General features: G+C 34.3%; 1 protein-coding gene across 2 annotated transcripts; it reads right to left on the minus strand.

Annotated features, from left to right (window-relative positions):
* Positions 1 to 315: 315 nt before the first annotated feature.
* On the minus strand, positions 316 to 10,781 carry LOC123524110 (toll-like receptor 4). 2 transcript variants are annotated; one of them, XM_045302045.2, is made up of 3 exons: positions 10,663 to 10,737; positions 9,535 to 9,632; positions 316 to 7,827 (listed from the first exon to the last, which is right to left on the minus strand). In XM_045302045.2, exons 2-3 carry the CDS (start codon positions 9,571 to 9,573, stop codon positions 5,983 to 5,985), a joined length of 1,884 nt encoding a protein of 627 aa, XP_045157980.2. In that variant the 5' UTR covers positions 9,574 to 9,632; positions 10,663 to 10,737; the 3' UTR covers positions 316 to 5,982. The 2 variants fall into 2 exon arrangements, with proteins under 2 accessions (XP_045157980.2, XP_045157981.2); XM_045302046.2 differs by lacking the exon at positions 9,535 to 9,632 and having other exon boundaries at positions 10,663 to 10,781.
* Positions 10,782 to 18,242: the final 7,461 nt, after the last annotated feature.

Raw genomic sequence — 18,242 nt, forward strand, 5'->3', positions numbered from 1 at the left:
TCAAAGACTGCAGTTTCAGAGAAGTCCATAGAAAGTAGCTTTATCCCTATTCAACATCAAAGCAGAAAAATATAAACAGAGTGTTTTAAGATTCTAAAGACAGCAGTGATAACAATCATGGTGTCAAAAGGTAACATAGATTATATACTCTTTATTTCAGTCTCATCAGTGTATAACATATATTACATAATATACATAATAAAATATCAATAAAATGCACACTGCCACTCTATAAAAGAGTTATAAGAGACTTATAACTAAAACATATCAGTATTACTTTGACTATTATAATTATGTAAAACACCATGTTAAAAGAATGATGTAGTTGCTAATAAGCTCAAATAAAATGTTGAGGTATGCCCATAAAACCATATATAAGAAAACAGCCAAATTTAAATTTAGCGGTACTGAAAACCAAGTAAAATGATTTTATCTCATCAAATTGTTGATGAGCTAATTAGCACCCACTTCTTATCAAAAATTATACAAGAAAATAAAACAATCATTTAAATATCAAGAGCTGTCCACAAGACAGCTTGCTCCACTATTCGGCAATTTGAAGGTAAAATAAATTTATTTCACAATAAAGACCTCTACTTACATACTAAAACTATGTCTATAAAGAAAGCTTCCGGGAACATGACCTTGACCTTATGTATAGTGTGCCCAGCCCCCTTATATACCCCGTTTGCATGCTGGACAATATTTATGTCAATTTATCAATAGCATACAAGCAATAGTAACAAATATATATAAGAAAAACAAAGGTTGCAGAAAAACCATTACCTTGAAAATAATATCTTGATTATCTGAAAAGGACAAAGAGTTAACACCTTGGTGACATTGACCTTAAGTATCGGCCCAGCCCCTGCATATTTAATTTGCATGCGGAGCAATGTTAACATGAAGTTACAATAAGCTTTAAGCACAAAGAACAAAGAAAAGCAAAGGTTGACGAAAAAATTTAGCCAAAAAGAAAAGGTACACGCCGCCACCAGGGCACTAGGAGAGTAGCACCGATTTTCTTCGAACAGTGGAGCTAAACATTTTTTTACCTAGGTAAACAATTGTAAAAGTGTACCTTAGCATTATTTACAAAGATAAAATTGTCTTCTACTTAAAATATCACTACAGGTTTTGGCAAATCTTCTGACTAATGATGGATATGTGAACAACACAATAAACTGTTCAGTTTCTAATAAAGCAAGGAAATTAGGTTCGGCATTCAATGCATGGTGGAATAAAGTCTCCCTCAAATCATCATACAAGCTACAACTAAGAATTACATGTTTTTCTGTTTCTACAACATCACAAAATGGACACTTTCTATCTTCTAAACTTAAATTTTCGTACCGGCCTGTTTCCAACCTTATAGGTGCAACACCACAGCGAAATTTACAAAAATGCTGACCTATGTTGCAATGGCATTATCATTTTACAATAACTTTCTACATAAAAACCGGATTTCAAAATACAGTAAGTTCTAAGTTTGTTCCGTCCTCTACCAGACGTGCTGTCAATTCTGTTAACAGAGTATGCCCAATTGTGTACAAATTTTTCCATTGATATCTTCACAACATTTTCTACGACAACTCGTTTAGACACATGGTTATTTATGCCACAGTAGTTGTTTAAATTACATTCAGTTAGTATATTTCTAACATAGAAAAACCAATTCTTACATGACAAACGCGATTTAGAAAAAGCCCATTGTGCAATTCGCTTGTTAATTCTATCCGCAGATGTATTACAAAGACGCACCCAAAAATTTGAAACAGTTTTATGTTGACGTACTATAGGGGGCTGCCAAGCCATCTCTCCAGCAAGTGCTGCATTAGGTGTATATTTACCAACACATAAGAAAAAACGCATGGCTCGATTATGCACTGCGTTAATACAAGAGTATGACCGATAACCCCATATAGCTGTCCCATAGTTGATTACCGGCCAAACAAGTGTATCATACAGTTTAGAGTAGATATCATAAGGCACCCCTCCAATGGCTTTACATTTAGCAATAACTAGTCCAAGCGCAAGACTTGCACTTTGAGCTACCTCTTTTGCAGTTACATTATAGTTAAGAAATCCATTTAAAACTATACCAAGATATACTGTGAAATCATTAATATTCGTGGGGGACTAATTTTCGTTGATTTCGTGGTTGAGTCAATCCACGAAATTTTACCTCAACGAACAAGTAAAATGCCCATTCATTTTATGTTCAAAAGTTGAAATCCACGAATTCATATCCCCACGAAAATGCCGTTTTGACCAAAACCACGAAATTTCATGCCCACGAAATAAAATGATTTTACAGTATATACTTATCTGCAGTATCGACAATCATATTACCACACATAAAAATACAGTTTGATCTTGGAACAGACATATGTCGAAAATGAATAACTTTACTTTTGCAATTATTAATATTCATATAATTGGTATTGCACCAGTCATTTAAAGTATTTAAATAATGTTTGCAAGTCATGTGCATTTTCAGCTAGTAAAACTATGTCATCTGCATACATCAGAATACAAATACTTTCATTCTCAAACGAGACATCAATCACCAGAGACTTTAAATAGAGTGCTAAGTCATTGATATACAAATTAAACAATATGGGTGACAACATACATCCTTGTCTCAAACCAGTTTGTACACTGAACCAGTCTGTCTTAAAGGAATTAACCCTAACACAAGCATAAACAGATGAGTAGAGTGATTTCACTGCTGTCAACATTTTTCCAGAAATACTCATTTCTCGCAGCTTTACCCACATCTTCTCTCTATTAATACAATCATAAGCTTTTCTGAGATCGATGAAGGCAGAAAATGTAGATTTATGCAATTTCTTCCTGGTTTCAATCAAATTAGTAAGTGACGAAATTTGGTCAATTGTACTACGTTTTTTTCTAAAACCATTCTGCTCATCCACAAACTTGTCATTACCTTCAACCCAAACATTTAAACGATCATTTAGAATAGAACAATAGATTTTATACATGGAAGATGCAAGTGCAATTCCTCTGTAAGATAAAGGATCTCTGGGGTCTGCGGAACCTTATTTGGGAATAGGGTTGATAATAGACTTTCCCCATATTGTCGGTACAATGCCATTACTAAAACATATACTAAAAAGTGAATGTAAGAATAAAATTACTGTATCATTCTTTAAAACTTCTGAGGGTATGTTATCTGGACCCTGAGCTTTACCGTATTTAGCTTTATCAACGGCCTTTTTTACTTCAAGGATAGATGTCTATACTAATATTCAGTTAATACATGGCGGCAAAATGGTTCGATCTATAAATTATCACCTCTGTGAAGCAATGACATATTTCAATTATACTTATTAATTCTTTAGAAAATGCATTTTTGTTTGATGTAACCACATTGCGTAATAACTGCAGTTACTGTACTTATCACTTGTCTGCTAACTGTTAAGTCTTAAAATATCCATTATTTTAAATATGACAATTACAGGTTAGTAATGAATATTTATAATAGTCTTATGTACAGTAAGATAACGCCTCTATTGTTATATCGCCTCAATTTGCTCAGTAGTGTCCGCCTTGAGTGCGGGAGGTATGGAGTTCAGCCATCAGTCGAGTCATACTTAAGACGTGAAAAATGATATTGGTATGAGGTAAAATAGACATAGGTAAGTATCTAATACAGGTTACTAGTTTGTCGCACAAGACATTTGTAGCTCATGTTGTATGTTGATTTTATGCGACGTTAAATAAAGCTAAGCTTAGTAAGACGAAGTCTGTTGAGATCAAGTAATTTGTAATAATGCTTATTCCCTTCTTCATAATGACACTTGTTTTCTCCCTGGGCTCATCTTCACAGTTAGAGTCAGAGATAAGATACTATTAGTATGTATTGGGAGCCCGCCCGCTTAGCTCAATAGCGAGAACGCAGATCTACAGATCTACGGGTCGTGAGCTCGAGTCCTGGGCGAGGAGTATGTTCTCCGTGACGATTTGATAAAAGACTTTGTGTCTGAAATTATTCTTCCTCCATATCTTATTAAAGTGAGAAAGTTGACAGTTACTTGCGAAGAACTGGTTTTTACTGGTACAGAATCCAGGAACACTAGTTAGAATAACTGATTAACCGTTACATAACTGAAATATTGTTGAAAAATAATGGCGTTAATACCAAACCAAACAAGCAAACAAACTAGTATTGTTTTTTTCTTCTTCTCAAAATGTGCTATTAGAGTAGAGAGGATTGTATGGTAGAGATATTTATTCTAAAAGACTCTAACGACTGATGCCAGTCTAAGCTGTCACTTATTTTTACCTTTAATAACATAGAGTGTAAAGGTACATATCATCAACAAAAATAGCAATAGATCACGTCAAAATCTTGCTTTAGTATTAGTTATATCTTGTATGTTAAAGGATCCCTCTGATATGATAGACACAAATATTACAAGTAATGCGTTTGTTACAGAACTTCTACAGATATCGTAAATTCCGCTTATTTCACTGGTCTAATACTGGTCACATGGGGGTCTAAAAAGTGATTTTCACCGCCAAAAAAATATGTTATTGTCATCAAACTTGCACACCTTAAACTAAATACAGATCTATAATAAAACACCAAAGTGTAATGAAACCACACAACCAAAGCAGGTTTAGTTTGACAATTTTAATTTAAAACCAACTTTTTGACTTCTACAGAGCCTTCAGCAGCATTACACACAAATATTTTATGTACAAAAATCCGGTGTTTTAGTCACGTAACCTTGAGCTAAAAATAGAGTTCGGTGTTTTTCATAAGTAGAATGTTATGTACAATTATAAATATGTCAAAATAAATTGTAGGTGAGTAGTTACTGAAACAAATAAGTCCACTATGACTGTAAGCATTGGCATTCAAAGCACTATACAGAAGTAGTATTAAACAAAACTACTTATTTATTAAAAGGGTACAGAAAAAAATTCTACACAATTCATCAATAATGAAAATCAAATGATAATGCGAAAGATGTGCCATGTTTTGAATGACATATTTATAAATATGAATAACAGCAAACCGTTTCATGCATTACAGAATAGAAAGGCTGGATACCAGAAAATGTGCCGTTACAATAACATGACCACTTACACCAAACACATTATCAACATATTCAAAAGTTTCTGTCAAAGCATTACTGATCATATACATTTTTGACATTTAAAGGTCTGATCCTTCTTTGAGAGACTCTAATTCCAAAGACAGAATGTCTCTACAGAAGTTAAGTTGTATCATAAAAGACGTTTTTATTTCAATGCAAAGAATGTTGTTTACAAAATTAATACTTTTTCTGGTGCCAGGAAAAGAACCAGCATGGTACTACATATTTATAACATTATAGCATTACATCATAGGATGCCATGCTATTACATCCTATTAAGAATACATATATCCCACCATAAAAAGCTGAAAAGTCACCATATGACCTATAATTGTGTCGGTGTGACGTTAAACGCAACAAAAACAAAACGTTGTAATTCGTAAACGCATGAGTTGTGTAAATCTGAAATCGTATTTAGATTGATAGTTCTTTCTGCTTTACTGAAATATAGAATTTACATGCTGCTAAACAGCGACGTTGTCATTCTGCATTACAGCAAGTTTCAAAATGGAACTTGCGAGTTGTTCGTAGCCCGGAACTATTTCCACACGGCCGTCTTCATTCGTGATAAGTTTTGCTCGGGTATAGCGTAGGAATATTTTAGACATCAAAGGTGTCATCAGTGTTAAGTCGATGTGCTCTCTGCAAATAAGAATGATCGGTTTGTTAAGCTCATACGCTTCTCGAAGTTCCATTTGGCACCAATGGCTTTCACAGAAATTGTTTGAAACTATGAAAGCGGCGACACAACTCTCTGATAAACACCTTACTATTTCATCAACAATTGGAAATCCTAGGTTGAAGTGTGTGTTACCTAAACAGACAACTTCTCGCTTAATCCCAGATTTTTCCTTTAAAGTTTCTGTGAGATGTTCATAAATGATATACGGATCATTTCCTTCGTCATCGCTTGAAAAGGATAAAAGCATAAAACATTTTCTTGTAGTAGTCCATTTTTAAAGTCCTCTAGAAAATTAGCCCTATTTTCTGCCCTTCTATTTTTTCGCTTTCTATACATAAAAATCGCCGTCACTACTGATATGATACAGAAAATGGCAATGCCTGACGACACTGATGCTATTTCTATTGTTGTACGTACGCACAAAAACTCTGATTCGTCAACTGCGTTAGTATCAAGTGGAATCTTTTTGCCCTCTAATGAACACATGAAGTGTGGTTTATATCTTGTTATAACATAGGAAGACAGCCATTTAATAAAAGATACCGATTCGCAACTGCAAACAAGAGGATTGCGAAGGAAACTTATATTCGCAGGTATCTGCATTGTTTGAATCAACAAAAGAAGATTGCTGAAATCAACACCATCAATATAGTGAATCTTATTATTTTCCAAGTTGAGAAAGTGAAGTTTCGTAAGATGATTTATTCTAAAACTGATAGAAGCTAAATGGTTGTTAGATAAATCTAAAGTGGTCAAATTGAAAGTGTTAGCAAAAATTGCTTTAGGGAGCCAAGCTAATTGATTATTTGACAGATCAAGGTACCACAAGTTTTTGAAAGTACTGAAGAGAAATTTGAATTCTATATAGGAGGCCATGAGATACAATTTATTGTGAGAAAGATTAATTTTTGCTAATGTGGGGACAGATCCGAAAACATAGGGGGATATATATTCTAGCTTATTTTGAGACAAGTCAAGTTCATAGAAGTTCAGTTTCCTTGGCCATTTTACAGTTGCATTTAAAAAATGTATATTATTAGATCTGAGATGCAATGACTTAATATTGATTCTACACTCTGAAATATCCAGGTAAAATGATTTAATTTTCACAATTCTAGATAACACATGATTCATTTTCAGACGTTCAACTTTAAAAACACGTTTAAGAAAGTCATTTGTTAAATTTCCGCTGCAATTTAGACTGTATCTTGTTTGAGTCATAAATTTATAATTGACAGGTAGGAATCGTGAAGAGATTTGAGAAATGTTTAAAATCTTTACTTTGGATAATACAGTATTGATAACTTGCTTTCCATCTTTAGAGTCAATATTATTTTGTGCTAAGGTTATATTTGAAATGTCGACAATATGTAAAGAATACGAAAGATTGGCTACATAAAGGGGACCCTGAAGTAATAAATTAGTTCCACTTAAGCTTAACCTTCGTATACTCAATCGACTGATCATTTTTAAAAATGCGTTATCCAATATTATATGCCTTCCATTCCGCGTTCCGAACTGGTCAAGTATTAATGAGTCTAAATTAATGTGTGCTTCCAAATTATTTATCAGTGTTTTAGTTGTGAGATAGAAACAGGACGATAGATTCAAATACTGCAATTTCCGAAGTCCATTCAAAATGTAATCCCCGAAGAACTTCAATTCAGACGAATGCATTCCGAGTGTTTCTAGATTCTTCAGCGCGAAGAAGTTATAGTCATAGAGGCGAAACTCTACATTTTCATTTACGGTTACATCCAGATAATTCACTGACCACCAGCTGCCATGCTTGAAGGTTTCCTTATTGATGATGTCGTGTGAAAAATTCGTTACTCTAACTTGTGTGATATTCCTTGGTAACACTTGCGGTAAGTCCTTCCTACAAATAACTGAATGATCTTTAATCATGCAGTCTCCATTTCCATCGAACGTAATTCCTATGTTTGTACTACTCGTACATAAACCACCAGCAACGAAAAGGAAGCAGTGTAATATGTGAAGCATATTTTCTGCTGTCTGAAATATGATGTAAACAAGCTTTACTAATACGTTCATTCTCAAATAAATAAGTTAAAACATGTATTATTCTGTTGGTATAAATACTGTGTGTTTCAACAAAAATAAAAACAAAATATCACCTGGACTTTACTGCTTTGATTGAGGTCATTACTTAAATTTACACACTCCTATAAATTTGGGACATGGAAACACGGTTGGAATTGAGGTAGTTCTGCACGTTTGATAAACCGGAAGTAATGGAGTTTGGAAAAATGAGACGTATTATGTGATGACGCGTGCTTCTGTCAGTCCGTCTGTCCGTCCGTCATACTGCGAATCCGGGGCATACCTTAATTACCATTGAAGGTATTGACTTTAAACCTGGCATATAGGTAGATGATGATCAGACAATGTGCAGAGCGCTTATACCGGCTGTGTAGGTCAAAGTCAAGGTCACGAATTGAGCTAAAATGTCAAAATTGTCAATCACATTTTGTGCCTAGAGCATAATAACCATATATGGTATTGTCTTCAAACTTGGCTTGAAGGTAGATTGCGATATGTGTATAAACCGAGTTTGTATGTCAAAGGACATGGCCACAAATTGAGCTTAAAGGTCAAATCTGTCCGTCATATTTCGTGTTCGGAGCATAACTTATTAAGCAGTCAAGATATTTGCTTCACACTTGGCATGTATGTAGGTAGTGATTATTATTATTATTATTATTATTATACCACAATTGATAATAGGCAAATCTTTCATATTTTTTACAAAATAACGTCAAAATTGCTTACACATGCAAAAACATTTAGTAGTGATGGACAATTTGCAAAAAGAGAACCTGATATGTAGGTTTAAGGTCAAGGTCACAAACTGAACTTAAATGTCAAATCTGTCCGTCATATTTAGTGTCCGGATCATAACTTAATAACCATACAAGATATTGACTTCATATTTGGAATGTAGGTAGGTGGTGATGTGAAGAGTCATGAACTAGGATCAAAGATCAAGGTCACAGTAAGGCCAAATCTGTCTATCATTTTCAATGTCCAGGGCATAACTTAAAAATTAAAGATATTGACTTGCACGCCTGACGATTTGATAAAAGACATTGTGTCCGAAATCATTCGTCCCCCTACCTCTGATTCATTTGGGGAAGTTGGTAGTTACTTGTGGAGAACAGGTCTGTACTGGTACATGAATCCAGAGGAAACAACTATATGTTACGGTTTACAAAGTACCCGCCGTATCCTACAATAAAAACTTATCAAATACTGTTATAAAAAACGGCGTAAAACGCAAAACAAACAAACAGACTGACTTAAAACATCACTTTTTATTAAAAGGGGGGAGGGGGGGGGGGGGGGGGGGGGGGGGGGGGGGGAGTACCTACATTAGACTAGAAATAAACTAAAACCTAGTCACATTGTATACAAGAATTTATAAATATTTGTATTTCTTTAAAAAGAGCAGGTACAGACGGTATTTTGAGATAAGAAATTATTTCTATTTACAAAATAAAATACTTTTCCTACATTTCAAAATATAAAAGTAAGTTCCAGCAGTGTGTTTACCTACTTCATTATTGGAAAAAAGCCAAATAAACTTATCTGAGTCATTCGTGGCAAAAATATCTTTCGCGGCATTGTACAATTTATCTCTTAACTGCTTATATATCGGACAGTAAAGTATTTCATGTTTCTCATCTTCCACACAATTCTTACAAGGAAAACAAGTTCTTGCATTAACATCTTGGTTCCCATATCTACCAGTTTCCAATTTCAGTGGTGCTACCCAACATCGAAACTTTGCCATGGCACTTCTAAAATGAGACAGAATGTCACATAGTTGTCTGTGCCAAAATCTCTATTAGATAATCTGATTGTCCTAAGTTTGTTATTTTCATTATCCCTTGTTTCTACTTTTATTCAATGCATCCTTCCATCCCTGAATTTCAACCACTACCAAATTATTTTCTACTGCTTTAACACAAATCTTAACATTTGATGATAGCAAATCTTTGATGTGGGAAAGGCTAGTGCTTTCTAAAAAATTTACATACGATATACACTATTTTTACTATTTTCTTATTGACGCGATTATGATTCATATCCTTAAAACGACATATTGACGAGTAACTGTGCCCCATTGTTTTACTTTTGCTGGTATCCATCCAATATCCCCATTGATTGCAGTATTTGGTGTATATCTACCAACACCTAAAAATATCTCATTTCACGATTTTGTACAGCTCTCTTTATCCCCCCCCCCCTCACCTCCCCCCACCGATAGCTGCAAAGTAATTAAATATTGGCCATACCATGGAGTCGAACAGTTTGGTGAAGTAGAGAATACAAGGCCTGAAGCACGGCCTACAGGTAAAGCTGCTGTCTTGGCCATTTATACATAATCCAAAAACTCACTGGGTACTACACCTAGATAAACTACTTTTAAACTATCTGTTTTCATTTTAAATACAAAATTTGTTACAGCTTTCTTATTTGGTCTAACATGTACAATAACTGATTTATTAAACTTAACTCCCTGAGGTCGATATCGTAACATACCTGCTGCGATGAGGTAAGAATTACCACCTGACGTCTAAGAACATGAACTGATCTTATCATTATCACACTCACATGCAGTCAATTAAAATCATGCAGGGAAACATTAATAACTTAATGTAAACTAAAATAAACGTACAAAATCTTCTAAGTTTGAACAAATATTATTATATCCAATTTCTTCCGTAAATTATATCCAAATACAATAATATTTTTATTTCTAAATATTCACAATTTTAACACACCTGTTACGTTTAATAAATATTTGAACATTTCTGATTTTCTTACCTTTTTCACAAATAGACACATTAAATTCCAATAAACAGAAATACCGTAATAACAAAGTATATTTGCATCAGCATTACATCCGTTTTTGTGTGAATATCGATTGTTTTATTTTGATGTATAATCTATTTATAAACATGTTGCACAACGCGCTGAGAGCGTGTGTAAACCACAGTGAAAGTTGTGATATTTAAATTTACAAAATATGCGTTTATTTACAAACAATTTTTTTCATTATATGAAACTTGTTTTGTTGTGTTTATTTGTATAGTATGCGATATCATCATCCGACCGAACTGATATGTCAGAATTATATGTAGAATGATAATGATTATTTCCTTCGTTTTCAGAAATATCAATGGCAGACGACATTATTGTACTCTTTTGAAAATATGTACAAATACAGTATAAACGAAACACAGCGGAATTCGTCTTTTTTATTTCCTTTACATGACCGCATAATTACAAAAAATATTTTAAAAAGAGAACTAATTATTAACAAAATTTATAATTATAACATCTAAGAAATAATAGCCAGTATGCAAACTAATTTTCCTTTTGTCATGATTATCAGAAATTTACAAGAACACGGCGCAGTTAGCATGATCTCGGTGCCGCGATAATACTCGTCAATCGCTGTCCTGAGGAGACATGATAACACGCGTATAGTCGGATATCGACGGTACAGGGGTAGAAAATATAACTCCTATAGTCGCATTTCGGCCCCAAGGAGTAAACCAACATATTATTATTATTATTATTATTATTATTATTATACCAAATATTCACCGTGTAAGTCTTTTGGAGATTCAGCAAACAGAGAAATATCATCAGCATACAACAGGATACTGATTGTTTCGTTACTGATTTCAATACCTATATCCAGATCTTTAATGGAAGTTATCAAATCATTGATGTACATATTAAACAAAATTGGTGACAGAGGGCATCCTTGTTTTAAATCAGTGCCAACTTGATTCAAACCCGTTTAACCTTACACAACATTCCACACTCCTATATAAAGATGGTATTGCATTGTAAAACCTGCCACCGATACCAAATACCTTTTATATTATCCAATAATGTTTTTATGTTGACAGAGTCATAAGCTTTACGAAAATCTACAGAAAATACAAATGTTTTAAGTTTCTTTGGCTTTCCTGTTTCTATCATACTAGTTAAAGTGACTGACCTCGTGGTGTAAGATTTTATTAAATCAAACGTTTCCTATATTCAACTTTATGATGCATATTTGATATTCTAACAATGCATTTTTTCATCGATTGAAAATCGTTGTTTTCCTAATAAATTAAAAAGAAAAACATTCGTCTACTATTTCTGATAAGGGTTTCCCGGTTTATAAAAAAATGGAATTCTGTTCAGCGAGCACCTGGCAAACATCACGTGACAGTGAGAACATGATAATCAATAGAGCGCACACGTATAGGTATCGCGTAGTATTGCGGCGTTTTGAAATGTAAATAAAAAAAAGCCCTAACAAAATGAAGTTAGAACACTACGTTTACGATGCAGTTAGTGAGTCCCCGTTGGCCGAGCGGTTACGGTATTCGCAGTATACTTTTTCGTTGGGCGTTCGATTCCCAAACCCGTAAAAATTTTGTTTTTAAAACTGTATTGAATTTCTTTTTCCTCAATATGATTCAACGAAAACAAAACGAGTTAGTTAATCTAGTTCACTAACTTATATATATCACTATAGACACGTAATTATGTTTAAATACACTCCGCCTTTAATAACATCTTATCTTTCCTGTGATATTTTTAAGCTGTACGGGTTAGTTTTTTAAATTTTATAACAATTTTACACTTCACTTTAAACAAAGCATTGCCCGGTCATAATTTCAGTATCGATTGAGTTAAAGATACTACCGATTTTATACGAAAAGAAAAAAGAAAAAACAAAACAATGAATTAGAAACCAGAGAAAAACAAACTTACACAAAGTATTTAATGCAAAAAAAGTTGGTCGAATGCAAGGTTTGAACAGTAAAAACTAGGCTATCACTACAAAATGATTATGTATCTATCCACTCAACCTACTGCGCCATCAAGTCAACTGTTGATTTCCATCGTATATTTACTTTAAACGAGAGTGCTACTGATTGTTTATTTATGTATATTTTATGCTAAAATTAAAAACGACATAATACTGTGAGATACCTATAGTTACGTGTGCGCTCTATTATTAGTGACGGAAGCAAAATATACTCATGTACAGTTTTGGTTTGCTGCCCACGTGATGAAAGTGTCTTAAAATACTGTCGCTTCTCGTTCTTTATTTATATCAATGTTTACAAAATACAAATACAAATGCATAGCATTTATATAGCGCAAAAAATATAAAATATTCTATTGCGCTCTACAATTACATAACACACATTTAAAACATATACATTCAAAATATGAACTGGATTTTAGAACCTAGATTTAGGCATATAAATATATATATATTTATATATATGCATATATTAATACAATATCACTACACCATTTGGGACCAACGACGGCCATAGATCTGTCTGCTAATTTTGTTCGCCGTCTAGGGATGTTTAAGTTAGAGTCAATTTGTGATCGCAGTTTGTACCGTTTTCGAGTAGGAACAAATATACCCCTCGGATATACTGGAGATGTACCATTGATGACACGGAAAATTATTACCAGGCACTAGCTTTAACTGGAAGCCAGTGTATTTCTTTTAGAAGTTCAGCACTTGGTTGTACATAGGAAGCATTCATGACTACTCTAGCGGCATGGTTTTGGACTCGCTGTAGTTTGTTAATTTGGTAGGCTGGAATTTCGGTAAATAAACCGTTGCAGAAGTCAATGTGTTAATGAACCAATCCATGCACCAATGATTCAGCTGACATTTGTGTGAGATGTTTACGTATAGCTCTAAGATTTCGTAACTGCACATGAGCTTTCTGACACTTTCTCTGGATGTGATGGTCAAAGTTGAGTGTATTGGTCATGGTTATACTCAGGTCTCTGACATAATCGACGCATCTTAGGTCACACCCACCAACGTTTACACTTGTGATGTTCAATTTCGCTAACTGTTGTCTGGTTCAATATATAATTATTTCAGTTTCAGACCTATTCATTTTCAGTTTGAAGGTTGTCATCCATTTTATGATTTCATTGAGGCAACTGTCAAGTTGTTAAGAAGAACAGTTGTCTCATTTTGAGAATTTCCCGCTTATATTTTTAACACAATCTTGTGGTCATCCGTGTGTATCCATAGAGATCGGCTGGATTTCTGCACCACTCGATTGAGAGCCGATATATACAGGGTAAAGATCACCGGTCCGGCACAAGAACCCTGCGGAACACCGAACGTCAATGGCTCAGTGTCAGATACTGACTGTTCGACTAAGACTTTCATTGTTCTGTTCGTGAGATAAGATTCAATCCATTTCAAGGGAGTGCTATGAATACCAAATTCATCTTGAAGGATTTGAATCAGTATCGGGATATCGATGGTATCGAACGCTGAACTCAAGTCGATCATGACCACCATTGTTATTTGTTTTTATCTATGGTTTCCAAAAGATCATTATATATAAAGCGTTGCAACGGTTTATAAAAGTGCATGAGAGAAACTGCGAAAACTCGAATGTTCCCATAATTCTGGAAACTAGAAACTAATAAACCATTAAGTGTCATGTAAATATATGAAACAGTGGCGGCATTTTGCCTTTCGGTGATAAATTATTTTATCGTTACTGTTTCTGTTTCACTGGGCAGATTTACACCGAACTTCACAGAAATGATCAATGGGTAGTCCCCTTTCAAAATTCTTCAAAGAATTGAATTCCATACAGAACTCTGGTTGCCATTGCAACCGAAATGAAAAACTTAAAAGAATCTTCTTGTCCAAAACCTCATGGCGTAGAGCCTCGATGTTTAGCATGTGACAACATCTAATGGTTCTCTATGAATATTGTTTAAATTACGCCCCTGGGGTGAAATAGGCCTCGTCCCGGTGGTCCCAAATTTTACATAGACATATAGGAAAAAACTTTAAAAATCTTCTTGTCTGAAACCACAAAACCTAGACCTTTGATATTTGGTATGAAGCATTGCTTTGTGGTCCTCTACCAAGATCGTTCAAATTATTACCCTTGGGTGAAAAGAGGCCCTGCCCCGGATGTCCCAAGTTTTACATAGACTTATATAGGAAAAAACTTTAAAAATCTTCTTGTCTGAAACTGCAAGGCCTAGGCTTTTGATATAAGGTATGTTGCATTGCCTAGTGGTGCTCTACCACGATTATTTAAATTATGCGCCTGAGGTGAAAAGAGGTCCCGGCCAGGGGGTCCCAAGTTTTGGATTCAGTGTTGTTATATTTTCTAGTCCTTTGGGATCATTACTATCACAGCAGCAATCTTTAAGTGCCGTGTGGCGGCTGTAAAATGTCTCCCCGTACTTGGATTCAGTGTTGTATATTTTCTGGTCCTTTGGGATCATGGAGTCCATTCAATATATGTGTAATAGAGTTCCGCTTAAGCCGGTGCTAGGGGGCGTGAGAGGTGTTGCACATTTCATTACCTCTCACGGACAGACTCAATCAAACCGAGTCTGCTATTATTCTGCTTGGTTGCATTCTATGCTTCCAAAGGATCTTTTTAAGATTTTATTACATAGACTTATATAGGAAAACACTTTAAAAATATTCTTGTCTGAAGTTCAAGGCCTAGCCCCGCCTTTGATATTTGGTATGTAGCATTGCCTAGTGGTTCTCTTACAAGATTGTTCAAATTATGCCCCTGGGGTGAAAAGAGGCCCCGCCCGGGATAACTTGTATATGAGTTATTTAAGAAAAAATACTTCAAACATTATCTGATCATATTTCCTAGACTGTTTAATTATAACTACCTGACCCAAGTAATTAGGGGTCACTTGACTGACCTTGACCTACTGACCTACTTTCTTGTTTTTCAAGATACAACCTTGAAGTTTTGATGACATATATAGTGTTGCACACCGATCTTAACACTGACTTTCAGTGACCCTGAAAGTGACCTACTGACCTACTTTCTTAATATTTTGACATTTGAAACAACATGTTGCTCATATTACTCAGATGAGCGATCCAGGGTCACCATGACCCTCTTGTTAATTTTGAAGTCTGGAAACGGAAAATGTTAACCGGCGATCAAACAGACGGACTGGCAGAGAACGTCATTCCATAACACGTCTTTTTTGTGGGTGTATAAAAATATTTTATGTAATTACTTGAAATTTGGAATGTAAAAAGGTGATGATATAACGATGCAGAAAACAACCTCGTCTACCCGCCAACTCATTTGTCCCTACACAAACACTTTAGTTTCTTGTGTGTTAGTATACCGCCCTACGAAACTACCTACCCGTTCCGTCCCAAAACCAGTCCACCGCCACGTCATCTCTACTAAACGGTATTTTCTTTTATTTTACTTCCTCGTACACATATTCCTAGGCAATATATATATTATATATCCTGGGTGAAACATACTGTATGCTGTTAAAACATGTGTGATTTACATCTGAAACCGTATCTGGATTTTGGATTGGTGTCTACAAAATTATTACATTTACTGCTTAAGACAGTATTTCCTTTAAACATCGCTGCAGCAGCAAGTTTTAAAACGGAAACTAAGAGTTGCTCATAAAAAAATTCTTTCGGCCGTTTTCTTTGGTGGCAAGTGTGGCTCTGATATATTGTCGGCATAATTTAAACATCAAGCAGACATCAAAGTAAAGCTAAATGTCCTCTTGAAATCAAATGTGTCGGTGTGACGTAAAAACAATCAAATATATGTATAATTTCAATTCGTCGTCACGACAATTGGAATTAACTGTTACAAAATTACTTTTTTAAATTTTCTTTAGAAGTTAGCTTTTTCGCGCCCTTTTTCTTAAACGCTTTCTGTACATAACAAATTCTGTCACAAGAAATATGACACAGGGAATTGCATTATGACCCTAAAGGTATACCGATTACTATTAAGTGGCACTTGTTTGTCCGTTAAGTAACACAAATGTTTTCTGTAAAAGGGGCAATAAATTACAACAGTGAGCAACTTGATTCTTTTCTTATGGTGTGGCTGATCCGAAAATAAAGGTAGATAAGTACTCGATGTTATTAAAAGACGACGTCATCTTAAATTCAGATTCTTTAATCATGGTACAGTTTAAACTCCAGATATGATTCAGATCTCAATGTTACTGTTTGCCGATGGCGTTGCCTTAACAGCAGATACAGTAAATGGTCTGCAACAACAGTTGAATATACTATCTAATTATTGTCATGAATGGAAAATGTATGTAAATATTCAGAAAACGAAACTAATTGTCTTTAGGAACGGTGGGCATTTATCAAGACACGAATAATGGTTATATAATAGGGAGAAATGGTTTTTAATGGTTTAATAGTTTTGATATATATGTCTATCTTTTAGCAGTGAACTTTCTATGTATAAACTGTCTGATCATACGGCTTGTAAAGCAAAAAGGATCTTAAGTGTCTCTTTGATCATCTTTGAATCACTTAATGCCTATGACAAAAACTACATTTTGTAAAATATTAGATGCTACAATAGCCTCTATATTATTCAATGAATCAGAAATATGGGGTTTAGATTATATGTATAAAATTGAAAATTTACAAATGTATGCTTGTAAACGGTTTATATCAGTTCCTTTTAGATCTTGTAATGCAGTTGTTGCTGGTGATTGCAAAAGATATCCTATGCACGTTATTGCATCGAAACGTTGTATTAAGTATCGGCTCTGCCAGATTATAGATATGTTAAGAAATGATATCAGATGTTACCTTATTATGGTAGTATTGGTTACCATTATTGGGTAACGAAAGTAAGATTAAATTCATACAGAAATGGATTTGGGTACGTTATTGGCAGAACCTTGAGTTATTATGTCGGTATGTGCAGCGAATAAAAGATAAATATTTACAAGAATGGTCAAAAGAATGTAGTAATAATCCTAAGTTGATTTCTTATAGGCATTTCAAAACAGCTTTTATGTAAGAACGTTATCTTGATATATTATATACTAAGAAATATAGATATGCTTTCCGTACTTTAAGGACATATCAGGAAATTAATGCTATATTTCTCGAGAAAGCTTTGAAACATAATTACTGACAAACTATATGTTACAGAAACACATGCGGTGTTTTTACTATTTTTTTCGTTAAAAATTGAAAGCGTTTGTAACGCTTTACGTGAGGTTAACTGTCTCAACCATAAATATCTATATTTAACGATCGTCGATTACACACTCCTCCGAGATGTGTTTATAAAGACAACGGAAAAGTTCTAATTACCGCGTCGACCCTGGTTTGATTCCCGATTTACCTTTAATAACCTTAAGTGTTTAAGTACATATTTTCGAAACAAAGAGCAATAGATCACGTCAGAATGTTGCTTTAGTATTAGGTATATTGTATGTTACAGGATCATTCTGATATCATGGACACACATATTACAAGTAATGCTTTTGTTACAGAACTTCTACAGATATCGTAAATACAGCTTATCTCAATGGTCTTATACTGGTCA

The sequence above is a fragment of the Mercenaria mercenaria genome, chromosome 3 (genome assembly GCF_021730395.1).
Source record: "Mercenaria mercenaria strain notata chromosome 3, MADL_Memer_1, whole genome shotgun sequence".
NCBI lineage: Eukaryota > Metazoa > Mollusca > Bivalvia > Venerida > Veneridae > Mercenaria > Mercenaria mercenaria.

Excerpts from the sequence above, each read along its gene's own strand:
- LOC123524110 (XM_045302045.2), bottom strand. The coding sequence starts at position 9,573 with ATGGGAACCAAGATGTTAATGCAAGAACTTGTTTTCCTT. Across the intron at positions 7,828-9,534 it reads TGCAAGAACTTGTTTTCCTT|ACAGCAGAAAATATGCTTCA; the intron begins GTAAGAATTGTG and ends ATCATATTTCAG.